The sequence below is a fragment of the Protopterus annectens genome, chromosome 6.part0 (assembly GCF_019279795.1).
Source record: "Protopterus annectens isolate FY-2018-M chromosome 6.part0, PAN1.0, whole genome shotgun sequence".
In the NCBI taxonomy this organism is placed as follows: domain Eukaryota; kingdom Metazoa; phylum Chordata; order Ceratodontiformes; family Protopteridae; genus Protopterus; species Protopterus annectens.
In genome coordinates, this window is record NC_056737.1 from 775,696,840 (window position 1) to 775,717,148 (window position 20,309).

Here is a 20,309-nt window from a genome sequence, read left to right on the forward strand (position 1 = left end):
AGTCTTCTATCACATGTCCATAACATGGCTATTTCTACATCTTTTGCCTTCTGTTTCTTGTATATGCCATATATGGTATGCTGTGTCATGAGCAGTGCAACTGTTGTTGCATGATTCTACCTCATAAGGTGATTTCTTACAAAAGCAGTGCATTTTTCACATGTGAACATACTGCGTGATGACACTGCTGTAATTTCAACATTTGTGCAAAATATTTACTGCCACCAGAAAATGAGTCTGCTTTAAATATGAAATGATCACTCTTGCATTTGTTTGTACAGTTCATTATTTGGAACCAAGTACGCATCTTATTTTATGTTTTATGCCAAAAACTTCGTAGCCATCATTTTCCACATGCAGATCAATTATATTTTTAGGCTAAAGCATCTTGTTATTATGATAATTCCTTTTCAGCAAAATATAACACAATTTCACACTTTTGCTTGTAAAACTAATATGCTTAAGTATGAAATAAAAATAACTGTCCCCTTCTTACAAAAGAGACATTTCTTAAAACATATAATTCATTTGGTAGTTATCCTTTCCTAGTAAAATGCTTTGTTTTGTTTTTCTTTTCATTTAGTTAACACTACATTTTAGCTTACACTTTAATGCTGGTTCATTGAATCGAAAGGGAAAACATGTGATCCCTTGAACCCAGGGTCAAGTTACAACCCATTTATTGGAGGACTGGTTGGGAGGTACAGAACTGACAAAATACATATGCCCCAAGCACAGCTTTCCATACCAGTCTGTGTGGTGCTCTGTTTGAATGATGACTGTACTACTGAAGGCTACCACCAAAGGGCAGTGTTGCAGTACCTCATGCCTGCATCCTCCAGCAATGGTTTTGTAGCACCCCACCCCCTCATCCCTTGACCTTTCAGTGTACAGGCTTCTTCTATTCAAGACCAGGCAGGACACATGAACCATTGAATATATTCTTCTCATTCCATTGGGTTAATGTCATATCATTGTTGTTAGATTAATGCAACTAACACTATCTATTAATTATTGTTTATTTTTCTTTTAAAAGTAATTTTTTGTAATGCTTACACTGTAGATGGGATTTAAAATAATGCAAATCTGCCCAGCCATCTCTTAAGTATAAACTACAATTCACAATAAGGGTTCCAAATGGAGTTGTCCTGAATACACAGTTTGATCAGCTGCTGTAAGCTGCTGGGTGGCTTAGCACATCTGCCTTTACAGAGAGAGCCACTGCACTCAGCACCCAGGCACTGCAATGATCAAAAGGTTGGGAAGGCGGACTACGTAAATTATATAGCCAGTTAAACAAAAGTATTTTAAAGTGAAGTGGAAATTGAAAGTAACTTCCTATATGTACTATAGTTGCAAAGGGCAGGTGAAAAAGTACAGCAGAGGAGTTTGCGAAAAAAACTTGTATGCTGAAATGGAAATTTTGTCCCACAGTGCTGAGCAGGTCTGATGAGCCTGTGGCTGTGAATTACCCCAAATATTTTTTGGATGTTTGTAAGGCCAGTGGTTTGACATTTGGCATAAACAGCTTGTTTGGAATTATAAGCTGATCTGTCATGTTCATTAACTTGCTATGAGCCATTTCTCCTTGTACTTAGCTGCAACTACCCTTTGAGGCTAAGCTCAAACTTTGTGAATCACACTGTCATCAGCCAAGGAATGTTACTATATTTTGTTCAAGTTTAGCTTACAATAAATTGATAGAGCTTCAGATGCAGCAAACATTTTTGAGCTGTGCATTCTTATGAACCATCAAATAACAATGTCTGTGTTTTTTAGTAACCTGTAATTGAGAAGTTTTTGAGTATTTGTTCCAATTTTATAATTCATAATTCCTTATGGGTATCTTGCACAATTACTTTTGTAACCTTAAGAAACAAACTTATCTTTGTGATATGTGGAAAAATCAAGTTACAGCTGTGACAAAGTTAATATGCCAGAATGGAGTAGTTTGTATTACTTTCCTTGTTATGTCTGAAGTGTGTGTGTGTGTGTGTGTGTGTGTGTGTGTGTGTGTGTGTGTGTGTGTGTGTGTGTGTGTGTGTGTGTGTGTGTGTGTGAGGATCAAGCAGTGGAGGACATGGTTTGGAGTGAAATGATTTCTAGAGAAGGTGATTCGGTCACTCATCTTGGTATGCTCTGCACATAATGGATTGGTTACAGAAGCAATAAGTATGCTTGCTAGCATGTTTATTGCTAGCATGTGCATGCCTTCTTTTTATGTTTTATTGCATGTTATCATGCAGAGCAGCAAAGAATGCAGCAAATCAGTGTATTATTATTATTTTTAATTTATTAAATGAAGTGATTCCTTGTGGCCATTTTGAGCTATGTTGCAGGCCATAAGTACAAAGGCCAATATAGTCTTCATGATCTATTTATATGATTCCACAAAACCTCCACAGTACATAGCACTGGCTGCATTTATTATGGTTTTAAATGAAATCTTGTACGATTCTGAAAAAAAAACAAACACCTAGTGCTGGCATGCCCCTCATGGGTTGATCGAACATGTAATGCACTTTGGGCAATGTCATTAAATCGGCACCTTCTTCACATACATTGCTCACTGCTGTTTAAAGCAGTCTAATAAGAGAGCTCTCGAATTAGAATAATCATCATTTCAACAGTTATTGAATTGTTAGGTAAATGTATACATTTGTCTTGTACTTCTTTCCATCCCAAGCTCGTTTCTATTTTGCGTCTTTCTTTTGGCAGAACTGTTTAAGGAGGAGAGATGCTGGCCTTATAACACAGCTGCAGGAGTTGGACAAACAGATAAGTGATCTGAAACTGGACGTAGAAAAAGCCTCCTTTGAACAACTGGAAACTGACAGCCGTCCCAGTTCAGGTGGGTGTGTTGGCAGAATGTGGCAGATGAAGATGGCATTTTTTTTCTTGCTACACATCAGTATAAAATACATTTTTCAACAAATAATCTTTGCATAGAATAATAATATAGACAGGCAAATATCCACAGGAGTGAAAACTTTGGAGGAAGCAGTATTTGTAGTGAGTGTCGTAGCAAATCTCATTATTTCACTGCAATGAATCAGAAATTGGTCCAGTGAGATCAGTGTTCTACTCAACAAATGCATTCAAAATAAAAATAACATAAGGTATTTGTTTCAGTTTGCAGCAATATAGCAATATAGTAAGAATTTCTTGTTTGTATTCCTAAATTTATTTTACTTTCATTGCATCTGGATCCACATCTGTGTGAGTAAATAAGACTTATTGGTGTGAGTAAACAATGAATACCTTATCTTTCTGAATTAGAAAATGCTGAAATAGATTAGTAGGAATGTCATCCAGTCTGTCTTCAGACACACTTTGCAGATAATACATTAATTGTCAGCTGTATTCTTTTATGTTTAGATTGTGCTGTATAATATTCAGAAACTGGTGGTGAGGAAAACCTTATTTGTCATGTTTTAGTATAGCACATGAGATTTTGATATGCTCTGATAATACATTTTTCATGGATTTATTTTAAAGTATTAATTCCCATTCAGGACCCCTTGCTGACCCTTTACTGGCCTGATATTCATCACTTAATTGTTGGTCTGTTTTGAATGTTGGTGGCTTCAGATCAGCAGATGTCTAGAAGTAAGCATTCTGTGCAGATCTCCTACTCTGCTGATGTCAAGAGCTTGCAGAATGGCAAAGCAAGAAGAAAAAAGTACTGGTTTTGAAACCTGCAGCAGTGATGGATGAATTCAGGTGAAAATGGGTTCAGTAAACAATTGCAAGGAGTGATTAACTAGAATAGTATAAGCGTCACACATATTCCCATGGGTAGTTATTTCAGAATGTGTAGAATGTGACCAGATAAAGTTTAATAATTAACTTTTTCTTTGTTAAGTATGTAAATTCCATGAAGTACACGGTTTTGTTTTCAGGATGACTGGGGAGTTACAGACAGGTTAAATATATGACTTGCTCGGTCATACATAGCTGGAGTCAGTCTGTTCAGACTCATTCATAACCTGTCAACATCATGTCTAGGTTAAACCGGTAGTGCATTTAAGTGATATTGTTTTATGTTATTTTTAATAGCCATTTTAATACAGCAAAGGTAAATTCTGAAGAATTCACACTTTTATTGGTAAATCATCACATTTGTCATGTTCTTTTATTCATGGTTGAAAATCTGTGACCATTTCTATGCTATAATTCAGCTTTTAGTCTTGTTGTAATATACTAACAACTTGTTCTATTACAGATTTTACAGAAAAAAAGTAAGTGGTGCTTGCCTGTTTTAATTAATACTGAAATAAAGCACCATAGCAAACTGTTCACTTTCTCCTTCTTGGTTTCTTTTTCGGTCATGCTTTTGTAAAGCTTTTGAGTTGCTTTCTCTTTGTTTAAATTCTCCTGTGATTTTACATACAATAGTTTTATTAGTCAGTGGTATATCCTTTCAATTTGTGTGTGAAAATTTCAGCAAATTGTTTCCACTGCCTTCTTGGCTTTTTCTCTAAAAGTTTGTTTTCCACCTTATCCCTGACATTAACTTTCTTTCCAAGTCTATTGGAAGTGTTGGTGTGATCTAGTGAGGCACGTAACCTTGTTTCTTATTTTACAAGTATATACATACATAAATCCCTTTGTACATCGTGTTTATTTTTCCATAGTGTTTCTGCAGCATCTTTATGCTTCATGTCTTAATTGCCATTTGAAGTTTCTATTTTGTTGTTGTACCCACATATTGTTGTCCTCTACTTTGAGTTCATTTTTAGGGTTTTCATGTCCTTTGGTTGAGCTTGCTATTCATTTCTTAAATGGTTAAACCTACCAAGGTTAAAGGTGACCCAACAGCAATGTCTAGTTAGGTAACTTGGTCGGTACTGAAATAAAAAAACCCAAGACTGCAGGATAAAGCTTTTTAGTAGCCCATAGTTTTAAACCTTTCGGTTGAACTGCTAGACGTCATCCAGATTACAATTTTCTTTTGCCTCTTCCCTCCACACTTAAATCTTGTCATGCATACTTCCCCAGTCACTGCCATCGACACAGTCTCCTTCTCTGTGCTGTCTTATCACTAAACTTTCTCTCAGACTCTGCTTTACTTCTGTTCACCTTCCCTTTAACATAGAAGGGTTTAACCTTCCAGGAATGGAAAGGGAATTGCCCACATGTAGGGTAAAGATGGAGTGGAAGAATGATGCAGATAATGTTGGGATCTGTACTTCTTCTTGTTTGGATGGATTTTTTTTTTTTTTTTTTTTTTTTTTTTTTTTATGGTTAGGCATGGAAGACACCTTGTGGCTTAGGACATTTTGAGGATTACCAGGTGGAGTTGTTAGCGACGGTCTTAACTTGCTTCAAGTTGCAATCAGTGGGCCATGGGAAGCAGTGAGCATACTGATGGAGTGATCAGTCTGTATAAGGACTTTGTGTGGTTTGTGTGATGAGAAAATTGGTGGCAGCTTGCATTTAGTGCAAAACTCTGAAGTTGGACACAGTAGAGCATCAGTGGAAACCTGCATGTTAGTAGACTGGCACCAGAGAAAGCACTGCAGTCACCTTGAAGTTAAATTTTGTAAGGTGCCATGAAAGCAAAGTGGTAAGGCTGAAAAGGTAATAAAATACTTAGTGAAGAAAATCAGTTCAAGAGATAATAAACCCATCCTTTCATTGTAAATTACATCAGTAATACAATTCTTGAGGTATTCTGTTTATGTGTAGTCACAAAGCTGAAAAAGATAATTTAAATTAGGAAACAGAGAGTTTAAGTTGGAAGAGAAGTAATACCAAGGTTGCAGGTATAAGGAATGTGTCTGGGTGTGAAGAAGGCCTGCGAAAACTTGACATGGCTGGAATGAAAGAAATAAGAAATGAGAGGTTGATCTGTATGGGTCACATTGTTAATGGGTAAATGGGGTGCATGAAATCAAAGAGGAACTCTAAAGAAGAGAGCTTAGACCACAGCTAGAAGGGAGATAACCTGAGATTGACCTAAAGTAATACTATTTCACAGAGGGTTGGCGAGGTACTGAACCACCTCAGTGGCAGTAGTGGATAAAATGAATGATGTCTTTGATGAATAGAATAAGGAAGCACTGAGGTACAGTAGTAGAAGACAGCTGCCTGCAGATAAAATGCAACAGTTAACTGGTTTAAAGACAACATAGGTCTTGAGGGTCGATGCACAAAGTCTGACAGCTGAAAATGAATCTAAGACGCAGTGCATGCTGCTTGGGCTAAGTTTCATCTATGTTATTATTATACTTTCACTCATCTGGATTTCCTGAAGTGCATTTTCATTAATTTATTAATTCATATCTAATATATTTTAAGGTTCTAGGTAGCCAGAAACTCTTCTGGCAATCAATACGCAGAGAGCAGACAAACTAATACTGGATAGGATGCCAGTCTGTTACATAATTTAAACACAGACACAAACATGGACACATACACATTTACTTAGACAGTACACACACACACACACACACACACACACACACACACACACACACACACACACACACACACATATGTCTGAGGGTAGCTTGAAAGATCATTGGTCCTTTCAAGTTTCTGAAGGACTGCCTGTATGTGCGTGTCCACAGAAGACTGTATAGACTGATGAATCTTGCTCTGAAGCTTGTCTAACAAGACACTGGAAAATCTACTCATAGTTAGGCAGATCAGATTACAATAGACCTTCCATGCAAGTGCTAGCTGAATTACTGCTCAGAGGTTTCATGCATAGAATTATATCAATCAGTGGTTGTCAACCTGAATTTTAGATTAAACTTAAGTCTGTTTTTTTTTCCCCCTTGGGTTCACTTTCCAGTCATCAAGTTTCCTCTTACTGGATGCAAGTACATTCCTTCTCTCATGGTTGAGCGTCTCCATATTCATTAGTGTGACAACTGTCTGGGGTGGGGGCTGTCATGCAGGCAGAATTTGGGGTTGTTTGTACCTGCACCAGTACCAATGGAATGAGTGTTTTTTTTAGCTAATCCCACTCTCCTGAACAGACAGGTGAGCAATCGTCTTCACGGTGGAGAATTGCAGTACATTTGTATGTGTGTGTGTGTGTGTGGGGGGGCATGGTCCTGCATACCTACTATGATGGCTGACACCATCACAAGTGATTTGATGTGCCAGATGCTCACCCACAGACCTTGCTTATGCATCCCAGTCCTGCCTTCAGTGGGAATGCTATAGTATGTGGCTAGCTCACTCTGTCAACCCAAAGATGCTCATTTCTGTTAGTGACATTTCAAGGTTACGCCACCTGAATGTTGTCCTTCATTTCTTTGAGTCCATTTTTATTTAAAAAATGTTTACTGCCTATCTTTCAGAAGTTGAAAGGAGTAAAGCCTTCATGGATTTGGAAAAGTGATCATCATTAAAAAAAATGAAAAACACGTTCAACAAAATAACTGATTTACATCCAGGTTTTTTTCTTCACCCACCTGCCTGTTTGTGCAACCGGGTCTTTTTCTTTTTTTCACCATTTACCAGCAGATAGGCTCAGCTGCTGACTTGTGATTTTAGATGGCTGTAGTACAGTTAAAATGGGGGGGGGGGGTAGTCCTGGATGTTTTATTTTGAAGACAAGAAGAAGGAACTGAAATGTAGAAACGAGTGGCTACCAAACAGTTTGGATCCTTATAAATATGGCTACAGTGGTAATCCATGGTGGACTGAGGGCTGCGGATACTAACCAGGATGCCTTTGAGAAAATAGTAAAGTAACCCTGAAGAACATTAGGAAATGGTTTCGAATGGGGGATAGAGTGTGCACTTGTATATCTCTGTGTGAGTGTGCATGTGAGAGGGAAAGAGAATCAGGGGATCAGAGTCAGACAAAGAAAATGTCACAAAAAGTTTCCAGAGGTTTATAGTTATTCTGAAACAAGGTAACATTCAGGAAATAAAAGGAAATATAAGATCCTGTGGCAGCAGGTGTTAGTGTAAGGCTATAGTACAGATAGTCCTGGGTTCTAGTACAGGGTGGGCAACTTTGTTTGACTAGCATTTCTATGGTATTACATTGGGATGAAACGGCTAGGCTTATAATGACCTCCAGGTCGATAGCCTAGTAATCTTCTATGATCCTGTGATCCTATGGTAATTTAAAGTAGAAGGAGGCATGGAATTCATTCAGAATGGAATATATCCAAACTGGGGAAGTAAAAAAATGAAACTGCAAAGGTAGAAAGGAAGGAGATAAATCTTGTCAGGGTTTGTTGGGAAGGAAGTACAGAAAACTACCGGAATACTTCCTGATGCTAATTGCACACCTCATTGTTACACATTTAAAGTGTTTTTGCAGGGAGTTATCCCCCCCCACAACCCTGTACCACTCGTCATGGCAGACAGTAGTCCTACACACTGCTGTTAACTTATTTGTATAGTCCCTGTGAAATCACTAAACCTCAGACGAAGGGTAATACTCCAAAGTACTGTAGTATCAGAATTAGTACAGATTTTTCTTTTTCACACGTAAATTCTCATTATTCTGAATATACAGTTAAGGTCCTCTGACTTTCAGCAGGAAACCATGGGACTACTTTCAAAGGAAAGATTTCCTGAGTAGGTAGAGGCCATTGTGGCACAGTATTCAGGTTGGAATTGATTGCCAGAATGAAGCCCATGTCAGGTCAGTTCTGTAAATTTCTTTGACTCTGTTAATGAATGATAGAATGGAAGACTACTTTTTAGCAATGCACATAACTCAATACTATAAAAAGGTCAGCCTGCCATGGACTAGACCCTTTGTCCTGTATTGCCCACAACCTTTTATGAGATTTGTAGTCATCCATCCTCAGAATGTTATGGAAGACAGTGTTACAGACTGGCTGGACAGTACAACACAAAGACAGAGTAATAATAATTGTGATTTCAGCCACTTTCTTTGTACAGATAATGTTTCTGATGCCTGATGCCTAAGGGCAAAAGTTCCTAACTTTAGAGATGTGCAGAACTGTTAAAGTACAAGGTGGGGTATTTTGAGCAGAGATGTGGCAAGAATGGTTGTGGTTGTGTATACAAAAGAAAAACAGAGATCCGAAACATCTGATACTGAAATGGGAAATATTTGAACTGCTTATTGGAATAGTAAAATTATTACAACTTCAGTCAGTCTAAAGGCTTGGAAAGTTGTGCTGCTGAGTAATAGACTCTTGTACAATGAGGTACTGATAAAATGGGAACAAGCGAGTGTTCTGCATGTGCCTCATCATCTAAAACGGGCAGTCAACCTGAGAAGGTTGTTGGCTGATGGGTAGCAGATTGCATATGAAAACAATAATTGCAACTTTATCCATTCTGTGACTGAAGCTTGTAAAGATGATAAACTGCTTACACTTGTAGAAATCACTGCTCCTGACAAGACAGATTTGATGGAGTCCGTCTATGTGAAAAAGACATGGAAATAGACTAAAGACAATTAATGTTTGTACCCAGAAGGTTTGGAAAGGAATTTAAACTTTCACATGCTTCAAGGTCTATGCCTGGCCTACAGAGGTCTAAATGACTCCGTTTTTACTCTGTCTACTACATATACTACAAGGCTGGTAGCACCAAATACAAGATCAAGGGACATAATGTTTTATTGCAAGTTAAATAGGAGTTACTGGTGCTACAGACATCTCTTGCAAAGAATTCCCCACATCTGGAGCAAACTCACATTTTTTTATAAAGCAAAAACACATCATTCAACTGTTTTCAAATCCAAGCTAGATAAATGAAAAAGAAACTGCATATTTACCCCAGACCTAGCCCCCTATCCCTAATACACAGTGGAGTAACTGTTTTTGGTGTACCAGTGGATTTGCAGTGGCTAGGCTTTAGAAAGTCTAACTGGTTTATCACCTAGTAGCAACCTATGATTCTGAGGGAGGTAATAATGTCCAAAGAAGTAATGTATCTTAGAAAAAGAAATGTGCTGAAATTAAGCCAACAACACTTAGAAGATGTAGGAAGAACAGCTCAGAGATAATGTGAAGAAGAAGAGCCACAGATGAACTTTTTCAGGATGTTGTGATAAAAAAACAACGTATGAGCTCTAGAATGCTTTGGAATAGGTGTAAGTCTATTTTAAACAGGATGCAGGAAAAAGCTGAATATTTAACAAGAAAGTTCAGCTTGTCCACTAGGAATTAAGATCACAGACTAGATGGGCTACACAGATGTTATCTGTTGATAGGTTCTGTGTATTGTAATACTTGGGCCATGTGCCGTCACTGATTCAAAAAACAATAATGGGACTCAAGAATGCATGGGGGGGTACACATAAGGAAATTCTGGGGGACAGGAGGGATTTGAGATTTTGATTAACAAAGAACTGCAGATCATCCCATTATGTAAGATAGTGAGATGCTGTGAAGGCAGTTAGTCAAAAGGTCCTTAGCAAATTTCAGGATACTATGTTTTTATGCAATCAGAACACATGAAAAGCCCTTTCTGCCTTTCATTCTGACTGATGGTGCATGCTGGATATTATGATTGCTCTGGTGCCTTGTACCTACTTCAGTATGAAGTTAATATTTGGGGCATGAATGGTTTCTGCATTCAAAGCTTAAGTTAGGATTCAATATATTAACAGCAATTAAAGCCTTACAGTTAGACGTTGCCCGTTCGATTCTCAGTTAAAGCGTCTTCGGTGTGGCGACATGCGTGAATGGGCGTTCCTTCATTGAAGGTTGTGCATTAGGCCCGGCAAGCCAGCACGTATAAATCTACTGCCAATCATTAGCGCACCGGAGTTCCGCTGTGGCGACCCCTAACCGGGAAAAGCCGAAAGACGCAATGATATAAAAGTAACCAATTGCAGGAGTGATAATACAGCACAGGCAGTACAGATGTTAAGTCTTACAGTTATTTGCAAAACATAGCAGTGTGATTTTCATTTCTCTTTCAAGGTTTAGGAGGTGACTTTTAGCGTAAAGAATAGCAATTTCTCTTTCTCTCTCTTTCAATATGTATTTATACATATATATACGTATAGGCTTGCAATCACTTACGCAAATTGCAGAAAGTCAAACAGTTGATGTGCGAACACATGATTGTCAAGGGGCAGGAAATCGAGCTGAAAGAGGTCGAATGAGGTTAGCCGAGATTGTGGAGGAAAGAGGTCGAACGAGGTTAGCTGAGACTGTGGAGGGAGGTCATGCTTCAGTGAGGAACAGGGAAGTAGCCCATTTTCTCACTGTAGTGCGATCCCGGAGTTGGTATATTTAAGTAGGGGGTATGGGGGGGTGAAGTCCTCCCGCTTAATAGTAGAGGTTAGCTAAGTCCGTAGGGTGGAAGACTGTAATGTTAAAAATGTCGAATAGACATTCCCATTTTCAACATCCTGGTTTTATTCTGTTGTAAAATTTCGACGTTATTTTCCGGTGTTGTCATTGTTTGACTGGATCAGTTTCGAACATACCATGGTAAACCATACACACAAACACACACACACACACACACACACACATATATATATATATATATATATATATATATATATATATATATATATATATATATATATATATATATATATATATATATAGAGTCTATATTATAACAATGAAATTTTGAACGCTCACATGAGTGAAAATTCAAGAACTCAAAATTGGTATTGTGGGGGGCGGGTGCGCCCCCACCCCCCCGCTAAATATATATTCCAACTCCGAGTTCGCACTATAGTGAGGAAAGGGCAAATATTGTGATTTTCACTGTACTGCAATCAAAAAATAACAACATCGAGTTCCTGAATTTCCGCTCGTGAGTGTTCGAAATTCTGAACTTTCGTCGTTATAATATATAAATTTATATATATATATATATATATATATATATATATATATATATATATATATATATGTGTGTGTGTGTGTGTGTGTGTGTGTGTATGTGCGTGTTGAATAAAGTAGGGCACCAGACATTTGTTTACTGGAGTAATAGACTGATCCTAAAAGCCATTTTAGCTACAGCCCAAGCAGCGGGTGTAACACACTGCATTTTAGTGGGTGCATGGTAGAAGCCTTGTGATTCAATGAGTATAAAAATGTTTATAAATACAAAGTAAGTTAGGAGTTTTAGGTAAAATATTTAGCTTAGGTGCAGTCTAACACACAGAAAAAAGGCTAGTTATGTGTCAGAAGGGTTAAACAAGGAATGTAATGTAAAGAGCACCGAAAATGTCTTACAAAATCAAAAGGGTTGGACTGAAAAGTGTCTTTGAAAAATGCACAGAAAGAAAAAGACGTAGTAGAAGCTAAAGTACAGAAGCACTGGGGCAATATTACCAGTTGCTTTTCTCTTTGAAGGGTGGTTCAGGTGTAGATATTGCTCTTGCAAAAGGAGATTCTTGTAAACTAGTACAACACACACAGTTATGCTTCTGATAAACATAATAGTTTTAGGCTTTGTAGGACTGGAATCCAAGCAGTTAGAATTAGATTGAAGGCTGTATTAGGGAGTAGTATGTTAGAAAAAGAGATTATGTGATGGTTTCTGCAGCGTTTCTGTTTTATTTCTCCAGTGGCCTTAAAAGAGCACCAGTCTCCATGTAATCTTCTGGCTGGTATGTCAGAGACACAACAGTGTACAGTAGATGTTTTATGTGCACTACTATATCAGTTTGTGAAAGTAAAATACCTTTTGTGGAGAGGCCTTGAGCAAACCTACAGGACTTATTCGGGGCCTTGAGAAATGAATATCCCCCCATCCCCGGGAAGTAAAAGTCCTAAACATTTAAAATGCAATCTGTGAAGTCTTGTGTTTGAAAAGCTATATTGTAGAAGTGGTACGGCACTTTGACTTAAAATGCGGTTGCCCCTGGTTACAGTGTTTGAAGTTAAAAATAATCTGTGTTACAGTAGAATGGTTTGTACTATGCATTGCAGTGAACAGATCTGAAATAATGAATGTGTCATCTGTTGTATTTATAGGATTTTATGAGCTAAGCGATGGGGCCTCAGGCTCCCTTTCCAACTCCTCCAACTCCGTTTTCAGTGAATGTTTATCCAGTTGCCACTCTAGCACCTGCTTCTGCAGCCCCTTAGATGCATCACTGAGTGTCACAGATGGACGTCCCAAGTCTGCAGGTAAAACTAAGTTAGTAACAGCACTAACTAGTGTTCACAGCTAAGTAATGCTACATTGTCATGAATGACTGACTCTGTGTGTATTGTTTTCTGGTAAATGTCACAACCATTTTTTAGTCCTAGTAAGATGAACAGAGCACTACTTGACCAGTTTACTTTATAGACATCTTTTAATGTTTGTCATGCTCCATTTGTAGAGTGGGTAAGCCCACTCATTTCAGCTGTGCCTCTTTTCGGCGGTACTAATCTAGGTAAGGGGTGGAACAGTAGTGTAGCAGATAGTGTAGGGGTCCAACAGCACTTCGTTGTCCAGTTTTGTTTCCACTTAGGTGCCCTCTGTGAGACTTTGCTTATCTTTCTTGTAAGCAGTTGGTGTGTGCATGTGTGGGTGTGTGTGAGTGGGGAGGGGTGCAAGAAGATGAACTTCTCATACAGGACTGGTTCTCTTTCTTATGCTCATTGCTTGCCGGAACAGTATCTTGCTCACCTGTTACAATGAATAGGATAAAGTGGGGTATTGCAAATGACAAATGGGGTTGGTCTGGTTAAGTGGATAGCTTAGACTCTGTTACTATGCAAATACAGAAAGAGGGAACTACTTGGAGGGCTACAGAATAAATTTACTTAGCAGCTCATAGAATTAAAATATACTGCAAATACAATATGATGACCAACAAGAATTAAAAAAAATGTGCCTGATTATGGACGTTTTAAAAGCTTCTTGGGGGGGCCGAAAGGATGTAATTGTGGATTTTAGCCTTGGTTTATAAGATTATGAATTGTATGGCGCTACTGCATTTCCAACCCTGTCTTAACATTAATTTCTTAGTGAATTCTAATGCAAAATTAGGACATTTTAGCTTGTGGGATATCTTTAGAATTCTAAACATTCTGTACTATTTAATTGGAAGTAGTCTGGACATTTCTCAATGTACAAAAACGATCTTTAAAAATGGCCAGTTCCTTTAGTTACTGTAACAGTTTGCAGAGCATAGCAAATAGTCAGTTTCTGTAAAGGTCACAAGCAAACTCACAGCTGACCTTGAATGCTGTTATCTACTGAAAGTTAAGCTTCTTGACAGCCCCGACGTACTATACTACAATGTGCCATGTGGCTTTTCTGTGGATTGTTAAGAACCATGACACACTATAACATGAAGTGCAATGCAACTTTACTGAAAGTGTTTTTTCTTTGCTGCGGAGATTAATTCTGTGCATGCGTGCACTATTATCACTTTAATTTTGCTCCTTTGTGTCCCACATAGTTTTATAGATTTAAAGTAAATGTGGGTAGGGATTCCTTAATTATACTTGACGATCTGTTACCTCATACCTGGCTGTCTTAGCCATTGTGGTCCATACACAGAATTCCCACTTTGCTTATATATCCCTTAGTACTTTCTATTTTAGGACTATAAACAAATTTGTGTTTAGTCATTTGTATATTTTGTCATATTTGATATCCCTTGGCTTTTGGTTCTTTTGTGCTGCAAGTCTGTATTTATTTATTCATCCATTTAATTTTCATGGCTAATTCTTACAAGCTCCTGCATTGTAACAGCAGCTGTATTTGTCAGACATTGTGTTGAGTGTAGAGCTTTTGGCTATTACAACACAATGTGGTGTTGTCCAAACCAAAACCATGGATCACTTCTGACATATTTTCTATGATTTACATAGAAAGGGTTCAGACTGCAGCTGTTACTGTCTGAAATACCAGCAGTACCATCAGAAACAGTATAGCGGTATTACAGCACTAGTAGCTTCAGATCTGTAGGGCTATAAGTTCAAAACTTCCAGTGGTCAATTCCATGTCATACATCATCTGGGATACACCTCCTAACCTTTTGCTACTTCAGTTGTCCGTAGATGTAGGAACCCAGTGTAAACTAAATCTTGTAGACCTGCCCATGTAAGTAGAATAAGAAACATTAGTCAGCATTGTCTCCCAAAAGACTGTGCCATTATGAATTTGTGAGAGGCCCTGCTTTGTTTGCATAAAATACTGTGTCCTTACTTCAGTACTTAATGAGAAAGCTCTTCCCAGTACTTATATAGTTAAATAATCTGTATAAAATCAGCGTTGTCTGTTTGGCTGTTTTGTTCATTTTCCAGTTTTAATTATGTAGATTAGAGCAGCAAAATGTCCTTTCCTTGAGTTTCATAAACTTTTTTTTTCATATTTATAACCATTATGGTAATAGACAGGATTTTTTTATTCAGCATTACAATCTATTTGTAATACTGACTATATTATCAGAAACTATACTAAGGGCAGAACAAAGCTACAAAGTAAGAGAAACACTGGTTATTTCACAAGGGAAATGTCTTGTGGTGTGTGCCAGATGTAATAAACCCAGCTCATAAGACTACTGTATGGTCTATGGTGAGTGGCACATGTAATAAACCCAATTCTTGAGACTACTGTAACGTGTAATAATGCAGCTCTTGAGACTACTGCATGGTCTATAGTGAATGGCACATGTACTAAACCTAGCTCTTGAGACAACTGTATGATCTATGGTGCATGGCACATGTAATAAACCCAGCTGTTGCAAGTATGATCTGTGGTGCGTGGCACATATAATAAACCCAGCTTTTGAGAATACTGTATGGTCTGTGGTGCATGGCACATGTAATAAACCCAGCTCTTGAGACTACTGTATCTTCTGTGGTATGTGGCACATGTAATAAACCCAGCTCTTGAGACTACTATATGGTCTGTGGCACGTGGCATATGTAATAAACCCCAGCTCTCAAGACTACTGCATGGTCTATGGTGTGTGGCACATGTAATAAACCCAGTTCCCAAGACTGTATTATAAAGTATTTATTAGTTATTATCAGTCTCTTGTGCAACATACTGTACTAAGGCAATTAATAAGCTACGATTGAAGCATTTGGAAATTTGTGAGTTATGTCACATATTTATTTATTATTATTATTACAGGCAGGTAGCTTGTTGGAGTTTCTGCCTTGTGGCAAGCTCAGAAGTACAAACAACATGATAGTAATGCAACCCAAGAGCATAAGGTAGAGTGCAGCTGGTCATATGTCTGCATAAGGTACTTTTGATAATATGTATATATGAGGGCAGCTGATTCTGCAACTAATGAGTATTAACTGACTGTACCTTTACAGCATATCATAGCTGTGAATATTGATGACATGAATTGAGTTTGCTACTGCACAACTCAAGAGATATTGTTGTGACATTTTAACTTCTGCTAGACATGTTAGGTGTTTGATGTCAACGTTGGCAGGCTGTAACAATATTCAGGTATTTGAATAATTGGTTCCGTTATTCATAGTTTCCATAATCCAGTTTAAGTAAGTGAATGCAGTGAAAGAGTTGGGCCTAGTAAATGTAAACCACTTTTTGTGGTGCAGAGATTTACCAAGATGTTTGTTTAGCTGCATACTCTGTTGAGAGGTCAGACATCTGAAGCAAATCTCCATGGCTACTTAGCCTGGAGTTGTCAGGGTTATTGACTTAAGAAGTCTGAAGGTTTTTTTTCTTAGCAACTTAAAGTAGACCTTCATGATGCAGCTTTGTATTTTTTAAATGGATGCATGGTTTCTTTGCATATGGTTACATTTCTCATCTGCTGTTACTTGCATGCAATTAAGAGAGCAATTAAGGTACAAACAACAGTTAAGCATTCCAGCTGGAAATAAGACCGATTTTACTTGTAATGACTTATCATTGAAATAATGGCTTCATGTTTTTAATGGAGTAACGGTAGATTTGTATTCTTTTTATCTTTTCAGACGACCTTCATAGCTTGGATTATGGTGAAGGCCAGTATGAAGACCAGACATCAGCCAGTGTTCAACGTTCATTTTCTTCACCTCATTCTAACTCATCTGAAATGTCTGCAGATGTTCATCCAAAATATCAGTGCGATCTGATATCCAAAAACGGGAGTGATGTGTATCGATACCCAAGTCCTCTGCATGCAGTGGCAGTACAAAGCCCAATGTTCTTTCAGACAACGATGGGAAGCACCAAACTGGAAGAAAAACTCCATTTCAGTGCTAGTGATATGTCTGGGTCTGAACTAAACCCTGCAAAGCCAGAATTCTCATCCTTGCCCCAGAGTAATTCTTGGCCAGCCTCCCAACCATCGTCAAATAAAAAGTTAGATAACTACATCTTCAGCCTAATTCAGAAAAAGGCACAGCCAATAAGGACTAACAAACCAAGGACAAACTTAAACACAGATGCTGCAAAGGGCATTTTTAGACAAGGCAGTGTCTGTGTAAGGCAGACCACTGGTGTATTGCAAGGTAACACTGCTGACCTTAAGCCTACAAGACAGGTGTCTTTACCTTGTAGTGAAACAAACACTACTGATAATAATATGCCATCACCAGGAAAGCAGTGGTCAAACGATTCTAGCAATGATCCCATAGAAAATAGACTTGCAGAAGTGACTGTTGGCTTCTCTCATGGAAACAGCAATGGACTTCAGACTAATAGTTTGCCAAAGAAAATCACTAATATGATAGTTCAAGTACCATCCCCATGCCCTGTTTCCGTAGTGTACCAAAGTGGAAGTGTTCAGCACTCAGGCACTTTGCCTAATGAGAATACACATAAACAAATGGAGACTTATGAGGACATCAATGGCGTCAAAACAGTTCAGCACGTGTCACCAAGGAAAGGGCAGAGGTCACCTCATATTGTCTGGTCTGTTGAAGAAAGGCCTCCTTTAGAACTCAGGAGTGAAGGTTCTTCCTCACAGAGCCTGGATGATGGGCACTTAGTGAATGCTCGATATATACCAGCAGAGCAGCAGAATATTAGGGTTCACAGAGGCATTAAACATGTAAAGATCGTCAAAGTTAAGAGTGCTTCTCAAAAAAATCGAATGCATATTAGTAGCATACCTGAGCACAGTTTACAGTTAGGCAAAGACAAAACAAAAGTTTCCACAAAAAAATGCCACTTCTCTGAAGATGTGGACACAAACAAGAAAGCAGTGAAGAAATTTTCTTCAAGAGGCAAGAAAGTAATTAGCCCACAGTTAGAGAATATGCTTCCAGTTAGACAAACCGGGTTATCTAAGACTGTGTTGAAACATAATATTCATGGACGAGAAGTCTTTCTTGCTAAACCCAGACACAAACGTGATTATCGTCGATGGAAGACGATTGCCGAGATCTCTTATGAAGAGGCACTGAGGCGTGCCAGAAGGCGACACAGGAGGGAAATGATCAGTGCCTGTATGCAGATGCCAATTCATTACCGCAGTCCTTATGCTTATATCGGAAGCGACTCAGAGTACTCGGCAGAATGTGAGTCGCTGTTCCACTCTACTGTGGTAGACACTAGTGAAGATGAACAGAGTAACTATACTACAAACTGCTTTGGGGACAGTGAGTCAAGTCTAAGTGAGGCAGACTTTGTGGTAGGAAGTAGCACTACCAGCGACTCTGAGGAGAATGGAGGTCTTGTCTGGCCACAGTTTGGTCAACCTCTTACAGTGCAGTCTGTTGGAGTCCCTGAACTTCATAATGCATCACCTAAGACTTTTGTCAAGATCAAAGCGTCCCATAATTTAAAGAAGAAGATTCTCCGCTTTAGATCTGGCTCGCTAAAATTAATGACAACTGTCTAAAATTATTAGCAGCCTTCCTTAAGCTTATGTTCAGTGATATGACAAAGAACTAACTTAAAGCAGACTTTCAAAATGTTTTTTAATGTTTGTAAATATGTCCAAAGATTTTTTAAATTAAAGTATATTATATATATATATATTATATAAATGTATATCTATTGCTGTATTATTGTTCAGAGTAACTGTGTAAAGAATTGTGTTTAAATTGCATGTTAATAATTACAAGTATACGTTAAGTAACTCTGAAGGAATACAATGCATCTGTCCATAAAAAAAAGTTCAACAGCTAAAACAATCCTGTTCCCTACTTTCAGGAATACTTGGTATCTTTACTAACCACTCAGCTCTGCAGCTTACGTTCAGCTTGTAACATGACTGCTTGTCTGCATGGCTAATGTTTGCTTTAACTGTTTTTTAACAGTGACTTGTACATTGTAGTCACTATCCATAGTGACAGATGACAATATAGTCCATTTTATGCAATAAGAAGGTGCTTACACTGTGCTGTTAGTGGCTAAACCATTCTCAAGCAAGTAAGGAGTGCTGCAGATGTACTCAGAGTTTATAAAAATATTTTTTCCATGTTGTTTGTAAATGTACGTGGAAATAACCATTCATTTGCAGATAATGGTTGATAGTGATAAGTGGGAAGATTGAAGCTTGCTGAAATCCAGTAAGTTTCAAGGTATTTTCCAGAAAATTCTTAGTGGTACTCATTCACAGTCTATTAGAATGACTGCATTTATATAACTACAGGGACTCCATAGCATGCCACCTGTATTTGACAATGCATTTCTAAGTATTTTTTTGTACCTTCCTATCACAATCAGATCAGAACTCACAGTTCTGATCATTAAAATTACAATGGGTACCCAGTTTTTCTCTGTCTAATTCTAAACCCATTTCTGTGAGCACTTATTAAAAAAAAGTTGCACATTTTGGGTGTCAGAAGTTCATAAACTAAAGAATCCCATAGTTTAGTACTAAGGAATGTTAATGCATGTAGTTATAAAGGTTTACGCAAGCAAATTATTTGAAAGCAAGGAAATAAATCCAAACTGTATGTGAAAAGCATTATAAAATGGATCTAATACCTCATGAAGTTTATAGTTTCAAAAAGTCAACAGAGACAGCAAAAGCAATACTATAACTAGACAAGAAGCAAAAATGTAGAATACAGTATGTTAAACAATTAACATATAACAAAATATAGATAATGAAAACCGAAAAAGCAAGTAGATTGAATCTGAATCTTGCAAACTAGTATGTGAGACAGCAAAGTAAACTGATATTGGAATTAGTTCTAGAAGTAAGGAGTTCAGCAGGAGAAAGCCTGGGATCCTCTGACAATGTATACCTAACAACCACTTGACATGCTTGGTAGCCATAATAAACCCTGGAAGGTAGAAAACGAGTCCATGTTATTGTTGTTATGGTGAGATTCCCAGCTACAGTAATTATAATAGCTATTGGGAGTAATATAATGGTATTTTTTGGCTTGTGTAATTAACCAGTTTGCATGACTACAAAGTTAATAGTGGTGGACAAAATCCAGGGATACCAGAACAGAGTTAATTATGATTACTGCAAGTATTTGTCTAATTTTGTGAGATAGCTTTTGAGAA

General features: G+C 37.9%; 1 protein-coding gene across 2 annotated transcripts in view; it reads left to right on the forward strand.

Moving 5' to 3' along the window:
- Positions 1–19,839, forward strand: part of DACT1 (dishevelled binding antagonist of beta catenin 1) — a 32,880-nt gene extending 13,041 nt beyond the window's left edge. The window contains exons 2-4 of one of the 2 annotated variants that reach the window (XM_044074452.1): positions 2,719–2,851; positions 12,905–13,060; positions 16,832–19,839. In XM_044074452.1, the coding sequence (XP_043930387.1) occupies positions 2,719–2,851; positions 12,905–13,060; positions 16,832–18,684 (2,142 nt within the window). In that variant the 3' untranslated portion in view covers positions 18,685–19,839. The remainder of the gene's footprint in view (positions 1–2,718; positions 2,852–12,904; positions 13,061–16,831) is intronic. The other variant, XM_044074453.1, reaches the window with a different exon arrangement.
- Positions 19,840–20,309: the final 470 nt, after the last annotated feature.